The sequence below is a fragment of the Bubalus bubalis genome, chromosome 11 (assembly GCF_019923935.1).
Source record: "Bubalus bubalis isolate 160015118507 breed Murrah chromosome 11, NDDB_SH_1, whole genome shotgun sequence".
NCBI lineage: Eukaryota > Metazoa > Chordata > Mammalia > Artiodactyla > Bovidae > Bubalus > Bubalus bubalis.
Window position 1 is genome coordinate 58,125,814 of NC_059167.1, and position 21,190 is coordinate 58,147,003.

Below are 21,190 nucleotides of genomic sequence, written 5' to 3' on the forward strand. Positions count from 1 at the left end.
AATATATGCACCTTTTATGCACCATTTTAGTATGTAATCAATTTCCTAATGAAAGCTTCCCTTTAGACATAATCTCTGGTAATGTTATTCTGTGAATGAATGCCCTTTGCTTAGTTTTATTTCACAAGGAAACAACTGTTAGTCTTAGACCCAATAAGCATCTGCATGAGGATAAAGAAGCAGCTCCTCTGGAGGAGCATCTTTCCGTCATGGGCCAAAGGCTCTTTCACTGCCATTAATACTATGAGCATGTGAAGTAATGAGTTGTGATGACTGCCTGAACAGAAGTATTGTAACAGAAGTATTACAGATAACACGCTTTGGGGAGTTAGGTGTCAGTGATTTCAACTGAAAACATCTGAGAACCAGAGGTCAGAGAAACATTATGAATGGAGTCTTCTTTGAATATTTTTTGGTCATTTGGCCAGTATTTTCTCTTTTTTTTTGGTGGAGCAGTGGTTCTTGAACTTGAACATGCATGAGAATCACCTTAAAGCAGACTGCTGGGCCCAGCCCCAGAGATTCTGATTCTGCTGTTGTGGGGGTGGGGCTGGGGAATGTATGTTTCTAACAAGTTTCAGGTGATGCTGAGGCTGCTGGCCCAGTATCAGGCTTTGAGATGTGCTGGCCTAGAACACAGAAATCTTCAGTTAAATGAGCAAGAAAACTGTGTAGCTAGTGAGTGACTCATACTGCTTTTATTCGTGGGATCCCTTCTTTCCCCAAAAGCTTCAGGAGTACCTGCCCCAGTCAGCCTTTGATGGACTTTTGGAACTAAGTTAATGGTCTTAATCACTGGCCCTTTATTAACATGGCTGGGTGGTGGTTGTCATTGTTCAGTAGTGTCCAACTCTTTGCGACCTGGGTAATATATAATTAAAATCCACAGTTGACCCAGAACCGTCATTAGCATCCTAATAGCGATCTTCTATCCAGGTGCACTGGCAATGTCAGGAAAAAAAGAAACAGACTTTTTTCAGAATTCTTCCCTCTCCTAACTTATTCCTGAGTATACTGAAAGAAGAATAAAGGCACAGCTGAGTCATAAGTTGGAATCCTCCCTATCAGCTCTACCTATTAAAAAGCTGTACAAATCACCTTTCCCTGGCATGGCCTGAATTCAGCTCCTCCTCTCCTCTATCCCTCTCTGGTGGCCTGGTGCTTCTGGGCCTGCATATTTGGCTTTTTTGTGCTTCCTCCCAGTAGAAAGATCATCAAAGGGGGCCATTTCTTCTGAGCTGGTGCACTCCACGTACAGGCAAGCAGTCAGGCAAGCAAGTCCTTGTCTGCATGCTCAGTTGTGTCTGACTCTTTGCAACCCCTTCACTGTAGCCTGCCAGGCTCCTCTGTCCATGAAATTTTCCAGGCAAGAATACTGGAGTGGGTTGCCATTTCCTACTCCAGGGGATCTTCCTGACCCAGGGGTCGAACCAGTGTCTCTTGCATCTCCTGCATTGGCAGGCAGATTCTTTACCACTGTGCCACCAGGGAAGCCCAAGCAGGTCCTACTCATTTCCTTAACCAGCACGCTGGTCTAGTGCACGGACTGTACAACCTCATCAGGCCCCCATCTGCCCATCTGCAGTTCATGCCACCAGCATGACCTCCCTCAAACTCCATTCTAGCTGCACCCTGGCTTCAAAATCTACAGTGAGACTATGGGCCCCACAAGAGCTCCAACCCTTCTCCCTGGACCCAACAGCCTTGACGGTGTGAAAACTGCATCTCTTTTCAGCTTCTTTTCCTGTCACCTCTGCTCATAATGCCCAAGCTACTATCAAACGGAGCTACTAAGCCTGGACACGCCATACTCCTTTATTCCTGCATGGCTTTGCACATATTGGTCCTTTAACTTGAAAGCTTGTCCTGCTTGCCTTTTCCCCTTGTTTTCTCAGCCCATTTCTATTCATTATTTTAAAAAAGAATTTCACATGAAAGAAAATTTTACTTATTATTTTAAAACTTGGAAAATATGAAGAATTATGGGGAAAATGTCCATAAAAAAGATAACTGTGGTCCACACTTTGCTTCTCTGGTTTATTTTTTCAAGGTCTTACACACACACACACACACATATATACTTTAATTATGGATCATACCTTAAAATAGTTTGTATCAGGTTTGTTCCACCTCATATGACACTGTAAGCTTTCCTCTCAATTTTTATAAATTATTTGAAAACATCTTGTTATACAGCTGCATTGTTTTCATATGTGTGTGTGTGTGTATATATTATACATGAAGAGTTTGTCTAACCCTTGTTTCCGTCATTTAGATGGTTTCCTTTTCTTTTTTGCCATTTTAAACAATGCTACAAGGAAGAGTTTTGCACATAATTGTGACAGCCCCTCTGATTATTTTCTGGAAAAGAATTCTAGAGTGGAGTCACTGGAATGGTAGAAAAGAACACTTTTAGGCTCCTGATATGCACTGTCAGGTTGCTTTTGAGAAAATGGGAACAGGGCTTCCCTGGTGGCTCAGTGGTAAAGAATCTGCCTGCAATGCTGGAGACATGGTTCCATCCCTGATCTGGGAAGATCCCACAGGCTGTGAAGCAGCTAAGCTGGTGCACCACATCTGTTGAGCCTGTGCTCTAGAGCCCGGGAACCACAATTACTGAGCGCATGCGCAACAGCTACTGAAGCCCAAGTGCCCTAGAGCTTGTGCTGCACAACAGGAGAAGCCACCGCAATGAGAAGCCTGTGCCCTGCAAGTAGAAAGTAGCCCCCACTCGCCACAACTAAAGAAAAGCTGGAACAGCAACGAAGACCCAGCACAGCCACAGATAGATAGATAGATAAATAAATAATAAAAAAAAAAAGAAAGAAAAGGTGGATAAATTTATAAATTCACCAGGGGAGCACCAGTGTTCTTTTTATTTAATAAGAGCCTTCCTGTTATTGATAGTCATAATTATTTTTGTGTGTGATCCTTGATAATTTGATTTTAATTTAGCATTTCTTTGGTTAGACAGGAATTCTTTTTTACATTTATTCACCATATGTACTTCCTCTCATGTGGACTATTTTAGTCCTTTCTTTAGTTTTCAACTGGAGTCAAAATTCCTACTCATCTTCAATACTTGACTTCGGTATCTTCTCACTGTGCAGTTCTGACAACCCTACAGAACTACCCCAAGTTAGGGTTAGTGACAACCCTACCCTATGTAACCCCGAGTTCAGATTTCCTCTTCGAATGGGACTCTGCATGCACATTTATTACTGGGATTTCCATACTCTGTTGTAACTGTTTACATGCCTATCTCTCCCACTAGACAAAGAGCAACTTATGGGCCAGAACTAAGTCTTATGTATTTTTTTCCTCAGCACCTAATTCCCTGGCACAAGGTATCTGTCAATGAAAACTTATTTAATAATATAATGAATAAATCAATGAGGATCATTGAAAAGTTGACTTTTGACTTAACAAGGATTTCATACAGATGGTGTATCTACATTGTGTTAGACAGAAAGGACCACTAATTCCTTGAATAAACATATGCAAAATTGTTTAAAGTAACGTATTTGCTAATAGGAGAGTCTATAAAAACCCATTCTATTAAACTGCTAGAGAATGAAAGGCTGCTGGTAAACTTTTACTCAAAACAATGAAACAAAACCAAAACATGAAATTCTTTTCTTTCATTTGAAGAAAAGTAATTTTCTTTGCAAAATATTATAAAATTATGTTTATTGATTCATCTGGGAACTTTTCAAATGATCTTGACAATGATCATAACACTTTCCAAAAGGAGAGCATAAAAAAATGAACTTCCTCTGACAATAAAACACACAGGCAGTTACACATTAAGTACATAAGCAAGAATTAAAGTTTAAAACAAGTGTATTTTGCATCACATCACACTCTCAGATTATAATTTGTGTATTCCTGTATTTGACCATTTCACAGTTTTGGTACACACAAAAAATACACACATATTTCCACATTAATACCACCTCTGAGATAAACCAGAAGTAAAAGCGGGGCTGCTCCTAAACTGGAAATAAGGCAAATACTCTAGTCTTTGGAAGGGATGGCTAAATGGGGGTCTCAGGCTATTCAAACATAGCTGGTTCTCCAGCTCAGAGTCTGTGTTGGGTATAAAGGGGCCCCACAGATGCCAAAAGCCCTCTGATGCCCTCGTGTATTCTTCTACCCAAGGTGAAAGTTCTTCCCTGCAAGCTGTGTCTACAGTCTCTTGTTTGGTTTAACAGCTGCAGCTGTATTTTCCCCACTTTTCCCTTTTGGTCATAGTGTTGCTAACATTTGTAAACATTATGTACAATTAAATGTACTCTTAAAGTGCTTGGCTGTGCTCCATCTGAGCCACATCCTGCTCCAGCTTGAAACTGTATTTCTCAGGAACCTCTGTAAGATCTTACCATCTCCACCAAGGGCAGAATATGGCTTTAACAGGTAGCTGTTAAGGTCATCGCCACCATGCTCAGCTGAGGCTGACTGAGTCCCGGTGAGCTTGTTGCTGTGCTGAATGCCTGGCTCTGTTATAGCCATTTGTAGTAAACATGCTTTCTGGGAAATTATACATCCCAGTCTTTCAACGAACGATAAATCCCTCCCCACCAAAGAATCCATCAATATGATAAGCCTACAAAATGGAAGTTCCAAAAAACTGAAACATTTTGTAGCCCACTCCCAAATTTTCATGCCTACGGACACCCTCCAAATAAGAAATTGGACTTAAAGGATAAAAGGAATTTTTTTCTTCTTTGGATTGTAGACCTTGCCTCGCATTTACGTATTTATAGCTTTGGCTCTTCACACAAGGCAGTGAGCCTTCTCTCAGGGGTTGGCCAGAGAAGGATGCTCCAAATGCCTGATCTAGTGACATTTTCACCTCCCTTTTAGGAGGTGCATCTCTAATTCAGGCTGTAGTTGAATCAGTTGGCAAAGATAAGACTTAATTAGGGGCAATTGTGATACACAATAAACAAATCAAGTTTCACTAGAAATAAGGAGAATAAGAAAATTTAAGAACAACCTATTACATAATTGTAAACAGTGGTGTTTCTTCTGGATTTAAATAAAGACCCAGAGGCCTAAGGTCTCCTTAAAAAATTAGGGACAACAAGTACAAACATTGAAACAATCACTATAATTGCTTTAAGACTTTAAACACTGTTTGGGTTAGTTGCTAAGTTGCATCAGACTCTTGTGACCCCACGGACTGTAGCCCATCAGGCTCTTCTGTCCGTGGGATTTCCCAGGCAAGAACAGTGGAGTGGGTTGCTATTTCCTTCTCCAGGGGATCTTCTCAACGCAGGGATCAAACCCAGTTCCCAACCCAGAGAATGAACCTGGGTCTCCTGCTTTGCAGGCAGATTCTTTAGCAACTGAGCTACCAGTTTAACTGGTATAACTCAAAATGAAAAACTATTATAACTATTATTAGTTATAATAATAATAGTTATTATATTATAACTCAAAATGAAAAACTCCACTGAACTGATTCATGAATACAGAGGGACAACACATTAAGAATGAACAAACAGTTTTGAAAATACATTTAGATATTTTGTTATGGAACATACCTTTTATGGATATAAATTATAAGATTTTTTTGTGGCTCACGGTTCTTTGCAGAAGATGAGATGTATTCTTGAGTTTATGAGAGAGGGTAACATAGTTATAGACTGGATTCCATGTTAGTTTGGCAAGAATTGCTGTGCCAATTTCTGTATATAAGAGGCCTTATGAAAATCTTGTGAAAAAACATTCGAAACACTGATGTTCTGAAAATGATGAAAATCCAAGGGTCCACAATTGAGATCACAGAGAGAAAGCGCAAGGCTCGGAGGTCTTCAATTTCTTCAGTGGTTCCATTTTGCTCAGGAACAGCTTTAAACGCTCCATAGTAAGCACGATACTGTTTTAAAGAAAAACATTAGATTAGGATAGCAAAAGGTCTATGGCTGCGATAAATTCCCTTACTTCACTTAGGAAACATTATTTTTCCATAAGAATATGGCAGTTTGCCTTGGGATATTCATTTTGGCCACTGTCATTGGTGGGTGCAAGTGAGGAGCCAGGGAGGTGCAGGTCCTCCTGGAAGCCCCAGGCTAATCCCTGGTGCTACCCTGCCTGCAGTCAGAGCAGAATTAGCGTTACCTGGCCGTGCAGAGGAAGAGCTGAAGTGGGACAGATCCAGTCCACTGAATTGTCTACAAACAGGGTCACCAGACTCCCAAAGATACTAAATTTCTTCCCTTCTTTCTTCTGCCTCCTTCCTGTTCTTGATTCTTAGCACAGAAATAAGTCACCTGTGGCGGATTCATTTTGATATTTGGCAAAACTAATACAATTATGTAAAGTTTAAAAATAAAATAAAATTAAAAAAAAAACAAAAAGAAATGTCACATAGGTGGAGGCACCAATGAAACAGAAACTTCCCTTTCTCTGAACTTTTTTTATTGAAGTATAACTGATTTACAATGTTTCAGATGTACAGCATATACATATATACACACACACATAGATGCATATATATACACATACACACATATATACATCTATGTGTGTATGTGTATATATACACATATATGTGTGCGTGTGTGTATATATATATTTTATATATATATATATCCTTTTTCAGATTCTTTTCCATTATAGGTTACTATAAGATATTGAATATAGTTTTCTCTACTATACTGTAGATCCTTTATCTATTTTATATATAGTAGTATATATCTGTTAATCACAAATCCCTTATTTATCCCTCCCCCCAATTTCTCCTTTGATAACCAATTTGTTTTCTATGTCTGTGAGTCCATTTGAAACAGAAACTTTTAGTCAATGTGAAAAGACAGGAAATATTCCAGTGGAGGGGCTTCCCAGGTGGCACTAGTGGTAAAGAACCCTCCTGCCAATACGGCAGATGTAAGAGACATGGGTTCGATCCCTGGATGAGGAAGATCCCCTGGAGAAGGGCATGGCAACCCACTCCAGTATTCTTGCCTGGAGAATACTGGACAAAGGAGCCTGGCGGGCTACAGTCCATAGGGTCACACGGAGTCAGACAAGACTGAAGTGACTTGCATGCATGCACGCATTCCAGTGGAAAGACAGGAGACAACTCATGTAAATTAGTTATCCTTAGCACAGATGCTTATCTTTCTGTGGTTGGCATCCTCTTTTCAGAGTAGGAAGAAACCTACAACATTCCAGGCAGTATATTCAGGGACAGAAAGATAAGCCTACATACCTGTGCCCAGCCACTCCTATTGTCTTGCTCTTCCCTGAGGTCTCTGGCTTTTGGGTAGCCCTGCAAACTGCCTCATCCCTTTCCTGCCATTCAGTCAACACTGATGTTTTGACCAGCACTGCAACTGCCTCCCACTTGGTTGGAGGCCAACTGCTTTTTCTCAATACCCTTACATCCCCCAAGCCCACTGAGATTTTAAAATTTATAATGGGACAAAATAGACGCTAATGGACCAGAAAATATGCAAACTCAACATTAATGGGAGGGGATACAAATAAGTGCACAGACCAAACCCATTCAAGGCAGTCAGGGATATGAGAAGATGTATGTTCCCATAATTGTTTCCTTACCTTTTAATTCTTTTTTCAGTAGAGCATTTCAGTAGGCTCAGATACTCCCATCTACTGCACTTAGGAAAACAGAGGTTATCTGGAAGCCCTCCCCCATTATAACAGTTCAACAACACAAAGAGTAATAATAATGGCTAATGCCCATACAGAATTTCATATTCCTAGGCACCATTCTAAGCATTTTACTTTAAAAAGTTTGTTTCATACTCACAAAAATCCTGTTAAGTATGTTCATTATCTCCATTTTACAGATGTGGAAATTGATCATGTGCCCAAATCCTATCTTTTTTCCAGACCAACCTAAAGTATTACCCCCATCTCGAAGCCTCTTTGAAGTGATGGTTAAGCTCATCAGCTAGAGTCTGGCTATCCAGGTTAGATAGAATCCTCTCACTGGCTATGACATTTCAAGCAAGTTACTCTGTTTCTTCATCTATACAATGGGGACAATTGAACCTATTTTCCAGCATCGTTACAAAATTCGAATGAGATAATATGAGTAAAACCTCGAGAACAGGTCCTTGCATATAATAATAAGTCAATAATTAGCTAGTATTACTGTTTTATCAACTAGGAATTAATCCTTTCCTTTTCTAAACTCTTTTCTGGCCCTACTCACTCCCTCTAACCCCCAGGATTATAGCTCTGTGGGCAGATGAGAGGTTTTTCTCATTTTAATTCCCTGCAATGAATTATAGTGCCTGGAATGTTGTAGGTTCCAGATCTGAGATGAATGAGTAAATGGATGGCAACAGGCTACACACTTGAGTTGATTGAAAAAGGAAACACTTCATATGACTTAAATCTTTATATTTGCTCCTTTCTCCTCAAAGTGGAGAAAGATATAATTCTTACTATTTGAGAATGCTTGATTAGTTGGCATCTGGGTAACTGAACGATGTTTAAATTATGAAGACAAATCATTTTATTTCTATTCAGTATTCATCAATATCAATTTTCCTGCATATTAAGTTATTTTAATTAATATTTTCAAGTCACTTGATTTGTATTAGAAATTTAATATTTATTCTATGAATGGCCTTTTAATTTTATTTATTTTGGGGGTTTACTGAAATTATGACAAATTTGTTCACTCTGATAGTGATCAAAATACATACTCTATTCAAGATATCTGTTTGAACACCATCTAGACTTTCAAAAAATCTCTGATGATCAATAGTATTCCCTAGAAGATACTTTATAAAACTGCTCCTATAAGAGAGGGTTGACTAAGAAACATACTCAGAATATACAACGGGCTTGTTTAGAGAATGCAGTCCATTACAGGGAAAATCAGATGGGAAGAGTGCCCTCTGCTGAAACTAGGGATCCACGAAAAAATGTTGCTGTTGCCAGTTCTCTGGATACTTAGCCCTGATTTGCTAACTCCTGCTTCAGAGTGTGGTTCTTCAAATGTGATCTCCACATCAGCAGGTGAAGTGGAGGATGCTGAATTCTTCAAAAATGTCTGAATCAGCAACTGGAGAACAGGGCCAGCCAGCTATGTTTTTAAAAGCACTGCTGATGAGTCTGAGTGTGCTAAAGTTTAAAAACCATTGCTAAATATCTCCACCTATATCTTTATCTCTTTGTTTATATAGCTATATATTTATTTATTTTGGGGAGTTCCGATCCTAATTCAGACAACTATTGGCTCAATACTAAGACCCTCATTTAAGGGGAAAAAATCACATTATATGTCACTTTCATCCACCCTTGAAAGTAATGTCCAAAACTGCTACACTGCCATAAGAAACTTAACTTTCCTATTCACATAAGTCTCAGGGCTCCCAAAACATGGACTTGACAATGAATTTATTTAAACGTTATTCATGTTGAACAAGTACACTGTGGAGTCAGGAGAGAAAGAGGAGCAATACTTCTAGCCTCAGCCACTCCTATAAGTCTTAGCAGGGATCACAGGAGGAAATACCTTCAAAACGATGAAGTAATTCAATCTGCACCACCACCTGCATCAGTAAATTGAAACACAAAATAATGGCCCACCTCGCTTGCCAAGGTAGAAACAACACCGGTCGAGACAGGTTATCAGAGCGTCACAACCAGTTGAAACCTTCCTCCACATCTGCTAGTCCAAACAGCCTTTCCGCCTCTGCAGCCACCACCCTCTGCAGCGGCAGCACGGGAAAGGGCGCCCTCCACTCTTCAAAGTTTACACACCAGTTAAAAAAAAAAAAAAAAAGACTAAACTAAACCTACGCTTTTAGTCACTCGCGTCTGCAAATCAGTTTGGCAGGATTACACCTTCCCTTATTCCCTTTCCATACCAACACCGGGGGCGGGGAGGTAGGTGGGGTGGGAAGAACGCCCAGATGTCATTTGCACATTTCTGATGCCACTAAAATTATGGGCAGGTGTAACGAAATAAAACCTCGCTTAGCCATCGGAAAGTGGGAAAGGACTCGTACTGCCGAGGAGAAACCAAGTTCTGCTTCCCAAGTTCTGAGGTGCAAAAATGGTCCTGAGACCGTCTCAGAGCACTGGAGAGGTTCTGCTGGACTAAGGGGACACAGTCCGGTTCCTGCTTTCCCTAAATTTCTGTGGCTTTACCTCTTTTCGCTCAACAAATCAGATTCTATCTCCTGAGGACTGCGGAGGGAACGGAAACTGATCCTCGGAACGCGGGAACAAACCCTCCGGTGTCTGGGCGCAGCTTCTCTTGCACCACACCCAACACGCCCCACCCGTCCCTCCCCTCTTCCGCGGCCCACCGCGCGTCAGTCTCCTGCAGCTTTAGCGCGGACAACTCACAATTAAAGGCAGGGAGCACATGGTGAAGAGCACCGTCATGAGTGCTAGCAGCAGGAGGTGATCCAGCTCCTCCAGGTGCAGCGGGGTCGCCTCCCTCTCGCCGGCGCCCGGCTCGCCGCGTTCCCTGGAGCCAGGGCGCAGGAGTCCCCGCAGCCGCAGGTGCATGGCATAGAGGTTGCGCATGGCGCTCAGGTTGCACAGCACGATGGCGAGCACCAGCAGCAGCATGAGGCTGGCGTAGAGCACCGAGTAGCTCAGCACCGACAGCGAGCGCTCCTCGTGGACCATCTGGAAGAAGCACCAGGTGCCAGGGCAGTACTGCACAAATTTCCCAAAGCCCACGAAGGGTAGCGCGCAGAAAGCGAGGCAGAAGGCGCCCACCACCGGCGCCACCATTGCACCCCGGCGCGGGGTGAGGTGCCGTCGATGGAAGAAGGGGTGCCCCAGGGAGAGCCAGCACTCCAGGGCCATGGCCAGCAGCTGCAGCGTCGAGGCGAGCCCGAAGAAGGACATGATGAAGGCGAAGGCTTGGCACAGAGAGCTGTCCGATCCGGGCACCAGCTCCCGCAGGCTCCGGTTCTGCGCGTAGGCGGATAGCACGAAGGGGCTCACGAGACACTTGCCCAGGAGGTCTGTGATCGTCAGGCCGAACACCAGCACGTAGAAGACGGAGGGCGGCGGGCGCGGCGAGCGCGGCGGGCACGACCCCAGACCGGAGCGCGCCAGGAGTCCCAGGGCCAGCAGATTGCCCACGAGGCCCGTGCTGAAGAGCACCCCGCCCATCGTCGCCGAATTGCCCTTCTCCACCGACGTGGTGTTGTGGCAGCGGTAAAACAGCGGCCTCATGACCGGCGGCCCGGCGAGCCGGAGCGGAGGCTGCGGGAGGACCGGGGCCGCGGGGGTCCGGGTGCAGAGAAGCCTCCCGGTCGTTCTGCGCGCGTCTCCGCCGAAGAGGTTGCGCCGCCGAGGAAGCTCCGCGGGCGGCGGGGTGTTTCCCACCGCGCCTCCTATCCAAATTCTCTGGTCACACCCCGCCCCTCGGGGCGGGACGCGCGGCGGGGTGCGCAGCTGCCAGTGGCTTCGCAGGACGCTCTGGGTCCTGAGCAGAGAGACTGACCCTCAAAGCCCAGAGTCGGGGGACAAAATGAAGTAGGTAGCCTCTCAGCGTCCAAGGCCATCCCTTCTTGCGAGGCAAGAGAGCATACTGAAATGGAGGGGAAATTAAGCGGCAGCCACGAGGGTGGAGAGGGGTGAGAGGAAGTGGTGGTGGTAGGACTCTGAAGTCGAGCGCCGCTGGGGTGCTCAGAAAACGCGACACTACTTTTCTTTTATTTACTTATTAAATTAATTAGTTTGTTTATTTTACTTTACAATATTGTATTGCTTTTGCCGTACATTGACTTGAATCCGCCCTGAGTGTACATGTGTTCCCCATCCTGAACCCCCTCCCACCTCCCTCCCCATCCCATCCCTCTGGGTCATCCCAGTGCACCAGCCCCGAGCACCCTGTATCATGCATCAAACCTGGACTGGCGATTCGTTTCACATATGATATTTTACATGTTTCAATGCCATTCTCCCATATCATCCCGCTGTCGCCCTTTCCCACAGAGCCCAAAAGACTGTTCTATACATCTGTGTCTCTTTTGCTGTCTCACATACAGGGTTATTGTTACCTTCTTCCTAAATTCCATATATATGCCTTAGTATACTGTGTTGAATGTGCGAGTTGGACTGTGAAGAAAGCTGAGCGCCGAAGAATTGATGCTTTTGAACTGTGGTGTTGGAGAAGACTCTTGAGAGTCCCTTGGACTGCAAGGAGATTCAACCAGTCCATTCTGAAGGAGATCAGCCCTGGGATTTCTTTGGAAGGTATGATGCTAAAGCTGAAACTCCAGTACTTTGGCCACCTCATGTGAAGAGTTGACTCATTGGAAAAGACTCTGATGCTGGGAGGAATTGGGGGCAGGAGGAGAAGGGGACGACAGAGGATGAGATGGCTGGATGGCATCACTGACTCGATGGATGTGAGTCTGAGTGAACTCCGGGAGTTGGTGATGGACAGGGAGGCCTGCCGTGCTGTGATTCATGGGGTCAAAGAGTCAGACATGACTGAGCGACTGAACTGAACTGATACTGTATTGGTGTTTTTCTTTCTGGCTTACTTCACTCTGTATAATAGGCTCCAGTTTCATCCACCTCATTAGAACTGATTCAAATGTATTCTTTTTAATGGCTGAGTAATACTCCATTGTGTATATGTACCACAGCTTTCTTATCCATTTGTCTGCTGATGGACATCTAGGTTGCTTCCATGTCCTGGCTATTATAAACAGTGCTGCAATGAATATTGGGGTACATGGCGATGCTAGTTTTGACTTCAGTGCTTTGAGGAGGGGAAAAGGTAACCAACCTTCACGTTAACACCTATGCCCTGAAACAGGGTCTTCTAGACCCTGAGATAGGAACAATGAGCTTCATTCCCTAGGTGAGGAAACACACCTTGGAAGGTCAAGACACCTCTTAGGGTGACAGAGCTAGAAGTTGGTCGAGCTGTACCTGAAACCTGGATCTGCTATTGACAGAGTCTGTCTGTCTTGCTTCCATGGTTTGTCCTCTCAAGATTTCAGGGAAGTGGCTCCAGGGAAAACCAACAGGAGATGCTGGGTGGCATGAATCACGGTAGCTGTGTAGACACGGTGAGAAGAGGATGGTTAAGAACGCTGATGATATCAGACCTGGGTTTAAGTCCCGGTTCTACTACTCATTGCTGGTGTGACCCTGAGAGATTTGCTTAACCTCGCGAGAAGTAACAATCTAACAGCTTGTTTGCCTCTTGGGAAACATAGGGATAACGTGTGTAAAGTGCAGACACATAGGAAGTGCCGAGTATAGTACATTTATCAGGATTCTCCCCTGTTTTAGGGAGGCTGTTTTAGTAGCTAATGTTTAGCTGCAATCTTGAGCATGGGTTTTGAAACCAGAAAATAGGAGACTTAGTTTGGTGCTTTTTCACTCTAGTTTGTGACTACTAGAAAACATTTCTTCTCTTCTGGCCTTTGACTTGGTTGCATTGGAGAGGCAAAGGAGTTAAATCGTGTAAGTGTGGTAATATCTTTAATTAACGCTTGATACCCTGTGAGAGTGGAGAAGGAAATGGCAAACCACTCCAGTATTCTTGCCTGGAAAATCCCATGAACGAAAGAGCCTGGAGGGCTACAGTCCTTGGGGTCACAGAGTCCAACATGACTGAGCGGCTATCGCACATCATGTGAGAGAAACTGGCTTGAGTGTATAAATTTGAGTGGGATGACCAGGGCCCTATTACATAAACAAGTAAATTATGCCTTGGCTTGAAGAAACTAATTTTTAGGCTCAGTGCCTGTTCTGAAGGACAGACTCAGAGAGAAAGACTATTGGGGTTAAGATGCAAAAGCCTTAAGGGTAGCAGGAAAGGCTGCTTTCAGACTGAAAACCTGGCCAGTAATTCAGGTCATGGGGTGGAGATGAAGAGTCCATGCTTTGGAGTTAGACAGTTCTGAACTCCATCATTAGCTGTGTAAACTGGGAGTTATTTTACTCAATTTCTCTTGAGTCTCATAAATAGGATATGGGACTTATGCTGACCTTGTAGGGTTATTGTGAAGCTGGGAAAGCATAGGGCATTTGTCATAGAGTGATAAAAATACTGAGAGCTAACATTCATAGGCCCTTGTTTATATATGCAGAACCCTCTGTAATCCTTTCACATATATTCACTCAATTAATAGGTCTTCGGGGGCTTAGTTACTTTCTCCCTCTCCTTCCTACCACCTCTCATGCCCACTTCCAGCCCCTAAAGAATAATGATGGATTTAGAAGAGCTCCATTTGCATTGATAAAGTGGAAGAAATAGCAGTCTCAATAACCAAAGGGCATAAGAATCTGATGAATCTGAGGTCTGCTCTCTAGACAGAAACACACACACAGGCACAATTTATACCAATTTCAGTGTTTTCACAGTTTTGTGAAAGAATGAGGCCCAGAGGAAGCCCAATGGACTCTCTAGCTTAAGAATCTTCCTCTAATGATGTTGTATAGGGATGTTCTCTGAGGTGTACCTATTCCTTTTTATTTTTTTTCTTTTTGCAGTCTTATTTTTCTCTTCCAGCTGCCTTGACCTCTACAGCCCTTCTGATAATGTAAACACCCTTTTAGAAACAACTCTAAAGTGGAACTGAAGGGGCACTGTGGATCCTTGACATGATCTCTGTATTTCATGTTTCAAAGGTTGATGGGTTTGAACGGGTATAATTCAGGAAACCACATGCTTCCTCCTGACCAATGTAGCTGGCCTTTACCACGGGGTTTCCGGCCTGTTCTGCCTGTTCCCTCTGGTTCATCCTGCCCTGTTTTCAGGCTTAACTTTGGAGTATCCTGTCCCTCCTCCTAAGGAATCTTGTTTTACAACTTCATTCTTCAGCCCAGAAAAGAATCATTTGTTTATTCATCAATTTTGCTCATTCATTTTTCAGCTTTTACTTTGTGCCAGGCATGTGGGGTGAGATGTGTGGGCTTTGAGGAACATACAGCCAAGAGAGAAGGCCAGTGACTGTCATGTGATTTTTTACATGGTTACATTGATACATTTTTGTATCAGTTTTCAGAGTAACTAGGCTAAGTCATCCCCACCCCCGCCCCCTACCCCCAGCAAAAGAGAAACTTCTAATGAAAATATCTTGGGTCCAGTTACATAGTAAAGGTACCTTCATTATTTGCAGAGCTTTACCACGCTGCTTATTTGGGTTATAAGACAAATTTACTGGAAAAATATATATGGTATAATGTAAGCTGCTAAGTCACTTCAGTTGTGTCCGACTCTGTGTGACCCCATAGACAGCAGCCCACCAGGCTCCCCCATCCCTGGGATTCTCCAGGCAAGAACACTGGAGTGGGTTGCCATTTCCTTCTCCAATGCATGACAGTGAAAAGTGAAAGTGAAGTCGCTTAGTCGTGTTCAACTCTTCGAGACCCCGTGGACTGCTGCCTACCAGACTCCTCCGTCCATGGGATTTTCCAGGCAAGAGTACTGGAGTGGGGTGCCATCTCCTTCTCCAATAATGTAAGCAGACACATCTAAATATATAATTGTATGAAGATTTTGTAAATATAAAGACTGCGTATGCTCATGGATAAGAACTAGAAGTTGACATAGGCACATAAAACATGAAGTTAAACTTGAGAAGTGATGCTAGAAAATTTCTTTTTAGATTTGTGACATTTTTAATACAGTATCTGTAATAATTAAAAGATTTTAAACAGAAAACAAGTATATGCTCATGACAAAATTTTAGGAAGGGAAGAGTAGGAAAAAGAGTAGTATTTCCTGGATCCATCCTGACTGTCCTTACCCATCCCTCACTCCCACTGAACTCTAAAGTGATATTCCGGGCTGGGAGATTGTGAAGAGCAGAGAATACAGAGGAGGAAAGTTAAAGAGAAAAGAACAAACTTAACTAACGATTTTAGAGCGTCTGCTGTGTGCTAGTGGCCATGCTAGACACTGCACACGTAGGGGTGAGGGGATGGCATGTATATCAGTGTGGAAGTGATGGAGGGAGGGGAGGGTCTTTGCAGTCGTACTGTATGAATTCACATCTCAGCTTTACCCCCTTGCACAGCATTGTGCCCTTGAGCAACCTTCTAGCTTTTATAAACCTGTTTCTTTGTCTGTGAAAATGGACTGAGGAGGGGTCAGTGTACTGAATTCAATGAACACATATGGTAATGTTGTGGCTTAAATAAAAATACTCTTCATGGAGCTATCATTCTTAGCCTTGGCTGTACATTATGTATTCTTTTTTAATTGAAGTATAGTTGATTGACAGTATTTCAGGTATATAGCAAAGTGATTCAGTTAAGAGGTTTATAAACCTGTAACCCATTTTGATATCTTTCGCTGCCAAAGCGAGTGATTAAATCCTCCAGAGATTCTGAGGAGTGGGTGTGTGTGTCTTGGCTGACCTCAGTGGACTTTCTGTGTCCACGTGTAAATCAGGATCAATGTCTCTGTATGTTTGGGTCTTGGAGAAAACATATTCTGAGTTACGGCTTGGCTATAGATTCAACCCTAAAGATCAGAATGAAGTTTTGAAAATGCTTTTGTGTGATGATGAGCTGGGAATAAACAAATGGTGGAATATACATTTGTTAACCCAGTTATAGGTTAGACAGTCCCCTGATTACTGAGATTTTCTAGCAGTTTGCTCGTGGTTCTAAGGAATATTGTTGATAGGTGTGGCTGGTTTGCTCCCGGTGACGCAGATGCTGAGATGGAGGCTGGCACATAGGATATTCATTAGGGAGTGCTTGGGGGATTAACACCTGTGAAAGAGAAGGAACAGAAGCAGGCCTGGGTCGAGGGAGGAGTCAGGCTGTGATCCAGTTTCAGTAAAAGGCCTGAACCAACCTGAGTGGAAGCTCAGAAGCTGAAAGGGGTCCTCAGAGTTGCCCGGAGCTGGGGAGTGAGGGCCTTATCGCATTGGGTAGGTGGGCCAGGCACTGGGGACCCAGGGAAGGGCACACGGCTTTGGGTGCAGCAACTGTTTTGAGACCTGGAGGGGGCTTCCCTGTAGCTCAGAAGGTAAAGAATTTGTCTGCATTGCAGGAGACCTGGGTTCTATCCCTGGGTCAGGAAGATGCCCTAGAAAAGGGAATGACTACCTGCTCCAGTATTCTTGTCTGGAGAATTCCATGGACAGAAGAGCCTGGTGGGTTATAGTCCATGGGGTCGCAAGAGTTGGACATGGCTGAGTGACTAGCACTTAACTAATACCTGGAGGGAGCTGACAGCCAAGGCAGTGTACCAGTAGCTGGAGGAGTAAGCCTTTAATTTGGAGGGAGATCTGGGTGGTGTGTCAAAGCATCCGCTACCTGGATGGTACTGGTGGGGATCTCAGCTGAGACCTGGAGGCTCTTAGGCTTCACCCACACTTACCTCAGGTTTAATGAAGGCTCCCCAAACTTCTCTGTGGTGTCCCAGGCAGGTTAGGCCAATGCCTAGGTTACAGCATTCCAATACTATTTTTTTTATTCATACTTTTTTGTGTGTGATCTAGCTTTCCTCAGCATAGTCTTGGATTTTTCTTTCTTCAGATTCTTCCCAGAAGTCACCCTCATCCCCAAACCTAAGAAACCCATTCTCTTGGCCTCCCAGAAAGTCCTGTTGCATTTACTGTATTACATTGTGTTGTGTGTTTGCACATTGGGTTGTGAGTCTCTCATGAGCAACCATGTCTTATTCAACTTTCTCCCACATGTCCCAGCACACACTGCTAGGCATACAATAAATATTTACTAAATGAGCAAATAACCAAAATAGCTTTTATTTATTTATTTATTTTGTTCTGCAAGCCTATCCTGAATCGGAAACCATTTTCGTCTTTCCTTCTAAGAAGCTAAGATATTCTTCTGTATTCAGCTGCCAGGCAGAAAGCCCAGGGTCAAACAAATTTAAGTTGTATGCCTACGCAAGGCTGGGTCTCAAAATTATTTTGTATATCTGTCTGTGGCTCTGGAGGAAGACCTAAAGGAAATAATGGAGACTGGATTTTTTTAAAAATTGGAGATAGTTGCTTTACTATGTTGTGTTAGTTTCTGCTGTACAGCAAAGTGAATCAGCTATATGTGTACATATGTCCCCTCTTTTTTAGACTTTCTTCCCATTTAGGTCACCACGGAGCATTGAGTGGGGAGTTCCCTGTGCTATACAGTAGGTTCTCACTAGTTAATTTTAACTGATGGCTGTGCTGGGTGTTTGTTGCTGTGTGTGGGCCCCTTTTCTAGTTCAGCACTGGCTTTCTCTAGTTGCAGTGAGCTGGGGCTACTCTTGAGTTTTGGTGTGTGGGCTTCTCATTGTGGTGGCTTTTCTTGTGGCAGAGCATGGGTTCTAGAGTGCATGTGGGCTCAGTTGTTGTGGCTAACCGGCTTAGTTGCTCTGTGGCATGTGGAATCCTCCTGAGCCAGGGATCAAATCTGTGTCCCCAGCATGGGCAGGCCAATTTTTAACCACTGAACCACCCAGGGGAGCCTGGTTAGTTATTTATTTTACACGTAGTAGTCAATCTCAATCTCCCAAGAGACTGGCTTTTGGAATCAATTGTTTTTCTCTGTGCTAAGTTATATGAAAGATTGTTGTTCAGTTGATCAGTTGTGTCCAGCTTTTTTTGACCCCATGGACTGCAGCATGCCAGGCTTCCCTGTCCTTCACCATCTCCTGGAGCTTGCTCAAACTCATGTCCATCGAGTCGGTGATGCCATCCAACCATCTCATCCTCTCTCATCCCCTTCTCCTCCTGCCTTCAGTCTTTCCCAGCATCAGCATCTTTTCCAGTGAGTCAGCTCTTCACATCAGAGTATTGGAGTTTCAGCTTCAGCATCAGTCCTTCCAAAGAATATTCAGGATTGATTTCCTTTAGGATTCACTGGTTTGATCTCCTTGCAGTCCAAGGGACTCTCAAGAGTCTTCTCCAATAGTTCAAAAGCATCAGTTCTTCGGCACTCAGTCTTCTTTACAGTCCAGCTCTCACATCAATACATGACTATTGGAAAAACCATAGCTTTGACTATATGAACCTTTGTTGGCAAATGTCTGCTTTTTAATACACCGTCTAGGCTTGTCATAGCTTTCCTTCCAAGGAGCAAGCATCTTTTAGTTCCATGACTGCAGTCACCATCTGGAGTGATTTTGGAGCCCAAAAAAGTAAAGTCTGTCACTGTTCCCATTGTTTCCCCATCTATTTGCCATGAAGTGATGGGACTGGATGCTATGATCTTTGTTTTTTTTTTTTTTAATCTTAGTGTTTTGAATGTTGAGTTTTAAGTCAGCTTTTTCATTTTCCTCTTTTACCTTCATCAAGAGGCTCTTTAGTTCCCCTTTGCTTTCTGCCATAAGGGTGGTATCATATACATATCTGGGGTTATTGATATTTCTCCTGGCAATCTTGATTCCAGCTTGTGCTTCATCCAGCCTGGCATTTCACATGATGTACTCTGCATATAAGTTAAACAAGCAGGGTGACAATATACAGCCTTGATGTACTCCTTTCCCAATTTGGAACCAGTCCATTGTTACATGTCCTGTTCTAACTGTTGCTTCTTGACCTGCATACAGGTTTCTCAGGAGGCAGGTAAACAGGTGGGTAAATCTAAATAAATATATCCTATACAAAACAACAATCATAAAGCCTTGTGTAGTTTAAATATGTATAGAATTAAATGAATGATGACAATAACACAGGAGGCATGGGGATAAATGGAGTTAAAATGTTTTAAGGTTTTAGCATTATGTAGGAAGTGATAAAGTATTAATATATACACTATAGAATAATAAGTCAACAATGCATGTCATACTCTCTAGAGGAACTCTCTAGAGGAACATACTGTCTAGTTAACTAATAGTAAAAAAGTATATAACTAATAAAGAAGAAAATGCACCAACATAAAATATTCATCTATTTCAAAAGAAGGGAAAAAGAAAAAACATAAAATATAAGAAACTAATAGTGAGATGGTAGGTACAAACTCAAATGTATCATCCATAGTATTAAGTGTAAGTGAATTAAAGTCACTGCACACTTTTAATTTTGAAAAAGATTAAGCTGCTTCTCACTGGTTAGAAGCACATAGAACATAGTAGGTACAGTGAAACTAAGAAAGTTAGCAATTTATGGATCATTTAAAATTAAGTAAAATAATTTTTGCAAACTACAGACATCTCTTCTGCCTCTTGTTTTTCCAAACGAGATCTCCCATGTTTTGAAACATCAGCTGGCAGTGAGGAGATAGAGTGAATAAAAGGAAAACTAAACCAAAAAAGGGAAAGGACTTACATACAGCTCTTTAAAAAACTGACTTCTATTGCCTTTGTGAAAGGCTGGTGCTTAAATATTGAATAAAAGCCAGGTAACTCATATTTTCAAGATATTAAAAAAGAAAGATGTTAGCACATCAATTCATGCCAATTAAATGAACATTAGTATGGCTTTTGAATGTAGGTTCTGGGATTCATGGCTAGATAGAGGCCATTTGGGAGCAATGTTTATTGCAAGTCTCTCAAACTTGGACTCCTGTTCATATGCCCAAAGATTAATAAATTTGTAAGAACTTTTAATGTTACACTTTCATTTAAATAATTTAAAACATTTGTATAAGTCTGTTCTGGCTAGTTAACATGACCTAGTACTGTTCCCACGTTTCTGTTCATAATCACATGGTACCGAGGCCTTACGATGTCATAGCACAGTGTAAAAAGAAATATTTCACACTTACTACAATAAACAGAAACTGTGGACGAATCACTTTACCACGTGGCACATAATGATATAGGCGTGCAGAACCCAATAGAGACTTCAAGCTGACAGTCAATTGCATATTCATATTTTCAATGGATGCTTTTGGTAGATCTACCCACTTTGCAAATACCATCAGCATCAAATGTAGTAGTACAAACCCAATGAAGACTTCTCTGTTAAATTTGTATTTTGGGGTACACACAAACAAATGAGCCATCAAAATCATAGATCTGGGGCTTAAAATGAGTTCACTATAAAAAGGAAAAATAGCAAAACATGAATGATGATAGTGGTTCATAACCTTGAAGACCAAGTTGTAGAGAGCTATAGCTGGGCTCCCTTCAGTTCAGTTCAGTCGCTCAGTTGTGTCCGACCCTTTGTGACCCCATGAATCACAGCACACCAGGCCTCCCTGTCCATCACCAACTCCCAGGCTCCCTTCGCTATGGTCCAAATGAGAGCTTGGCAACAGTCGTAAGAATGTCCCAAACAAGTAACCACAGGGATTCATGCCTTGG

At 42.8% G+C, this 21,190-nt stretch overlaps 1 protein-coding gene across 1 annotated transcript; it reads right to left on the bottom strand.

Annotated features, from left to right (window-relative positions):
* Nucleotides 1-3,673: 3,673 nt before the first annotated feature.
* On the bottom strand, nucleotides 3,674-11,489 carry PTGDR (prostaglandin D2 receptor). The gene is made up of 2 exons (XM_006054457.4): nucleotides 10,342-11,489; nucleotides 3,674-5,884 (listed from the first exon to the last, which is right to left on the bottom strand). Exons 1-2 carry the CDS (start codon nucleotides 11,185-11,187, stop codon nucleotides 5,645-5,647), a joined length of 1,086 nt encoding a protein of 361 aa, XP_006054519.1. The 5' UTR covers nucleotides 11,188-11,489; the 3' UTR covers nucleotides 3,674-5,644.
* Between the last annotated feature and the right edge of the window lie 9,701 nt (nucleotides 11,490-21,190).

Excerpts from the sequence above, each read along its gene's own strand:
- PTGDR (XM_006054457.4), bottom strand. The coding sequence starts at position 11,187 with ATGAGGCCGCTGTTTTACCGCTGCCACAACACCACGTCGGTGGAGAAG. Across the intron at positions 5,885-10,341 it reads TGTGCTCCCTGCCTTTAATT|TATCGTGCTTACTATGGAGC; the intron begins GTGAGTTGTCCG and ends TCTTTAAAACAG.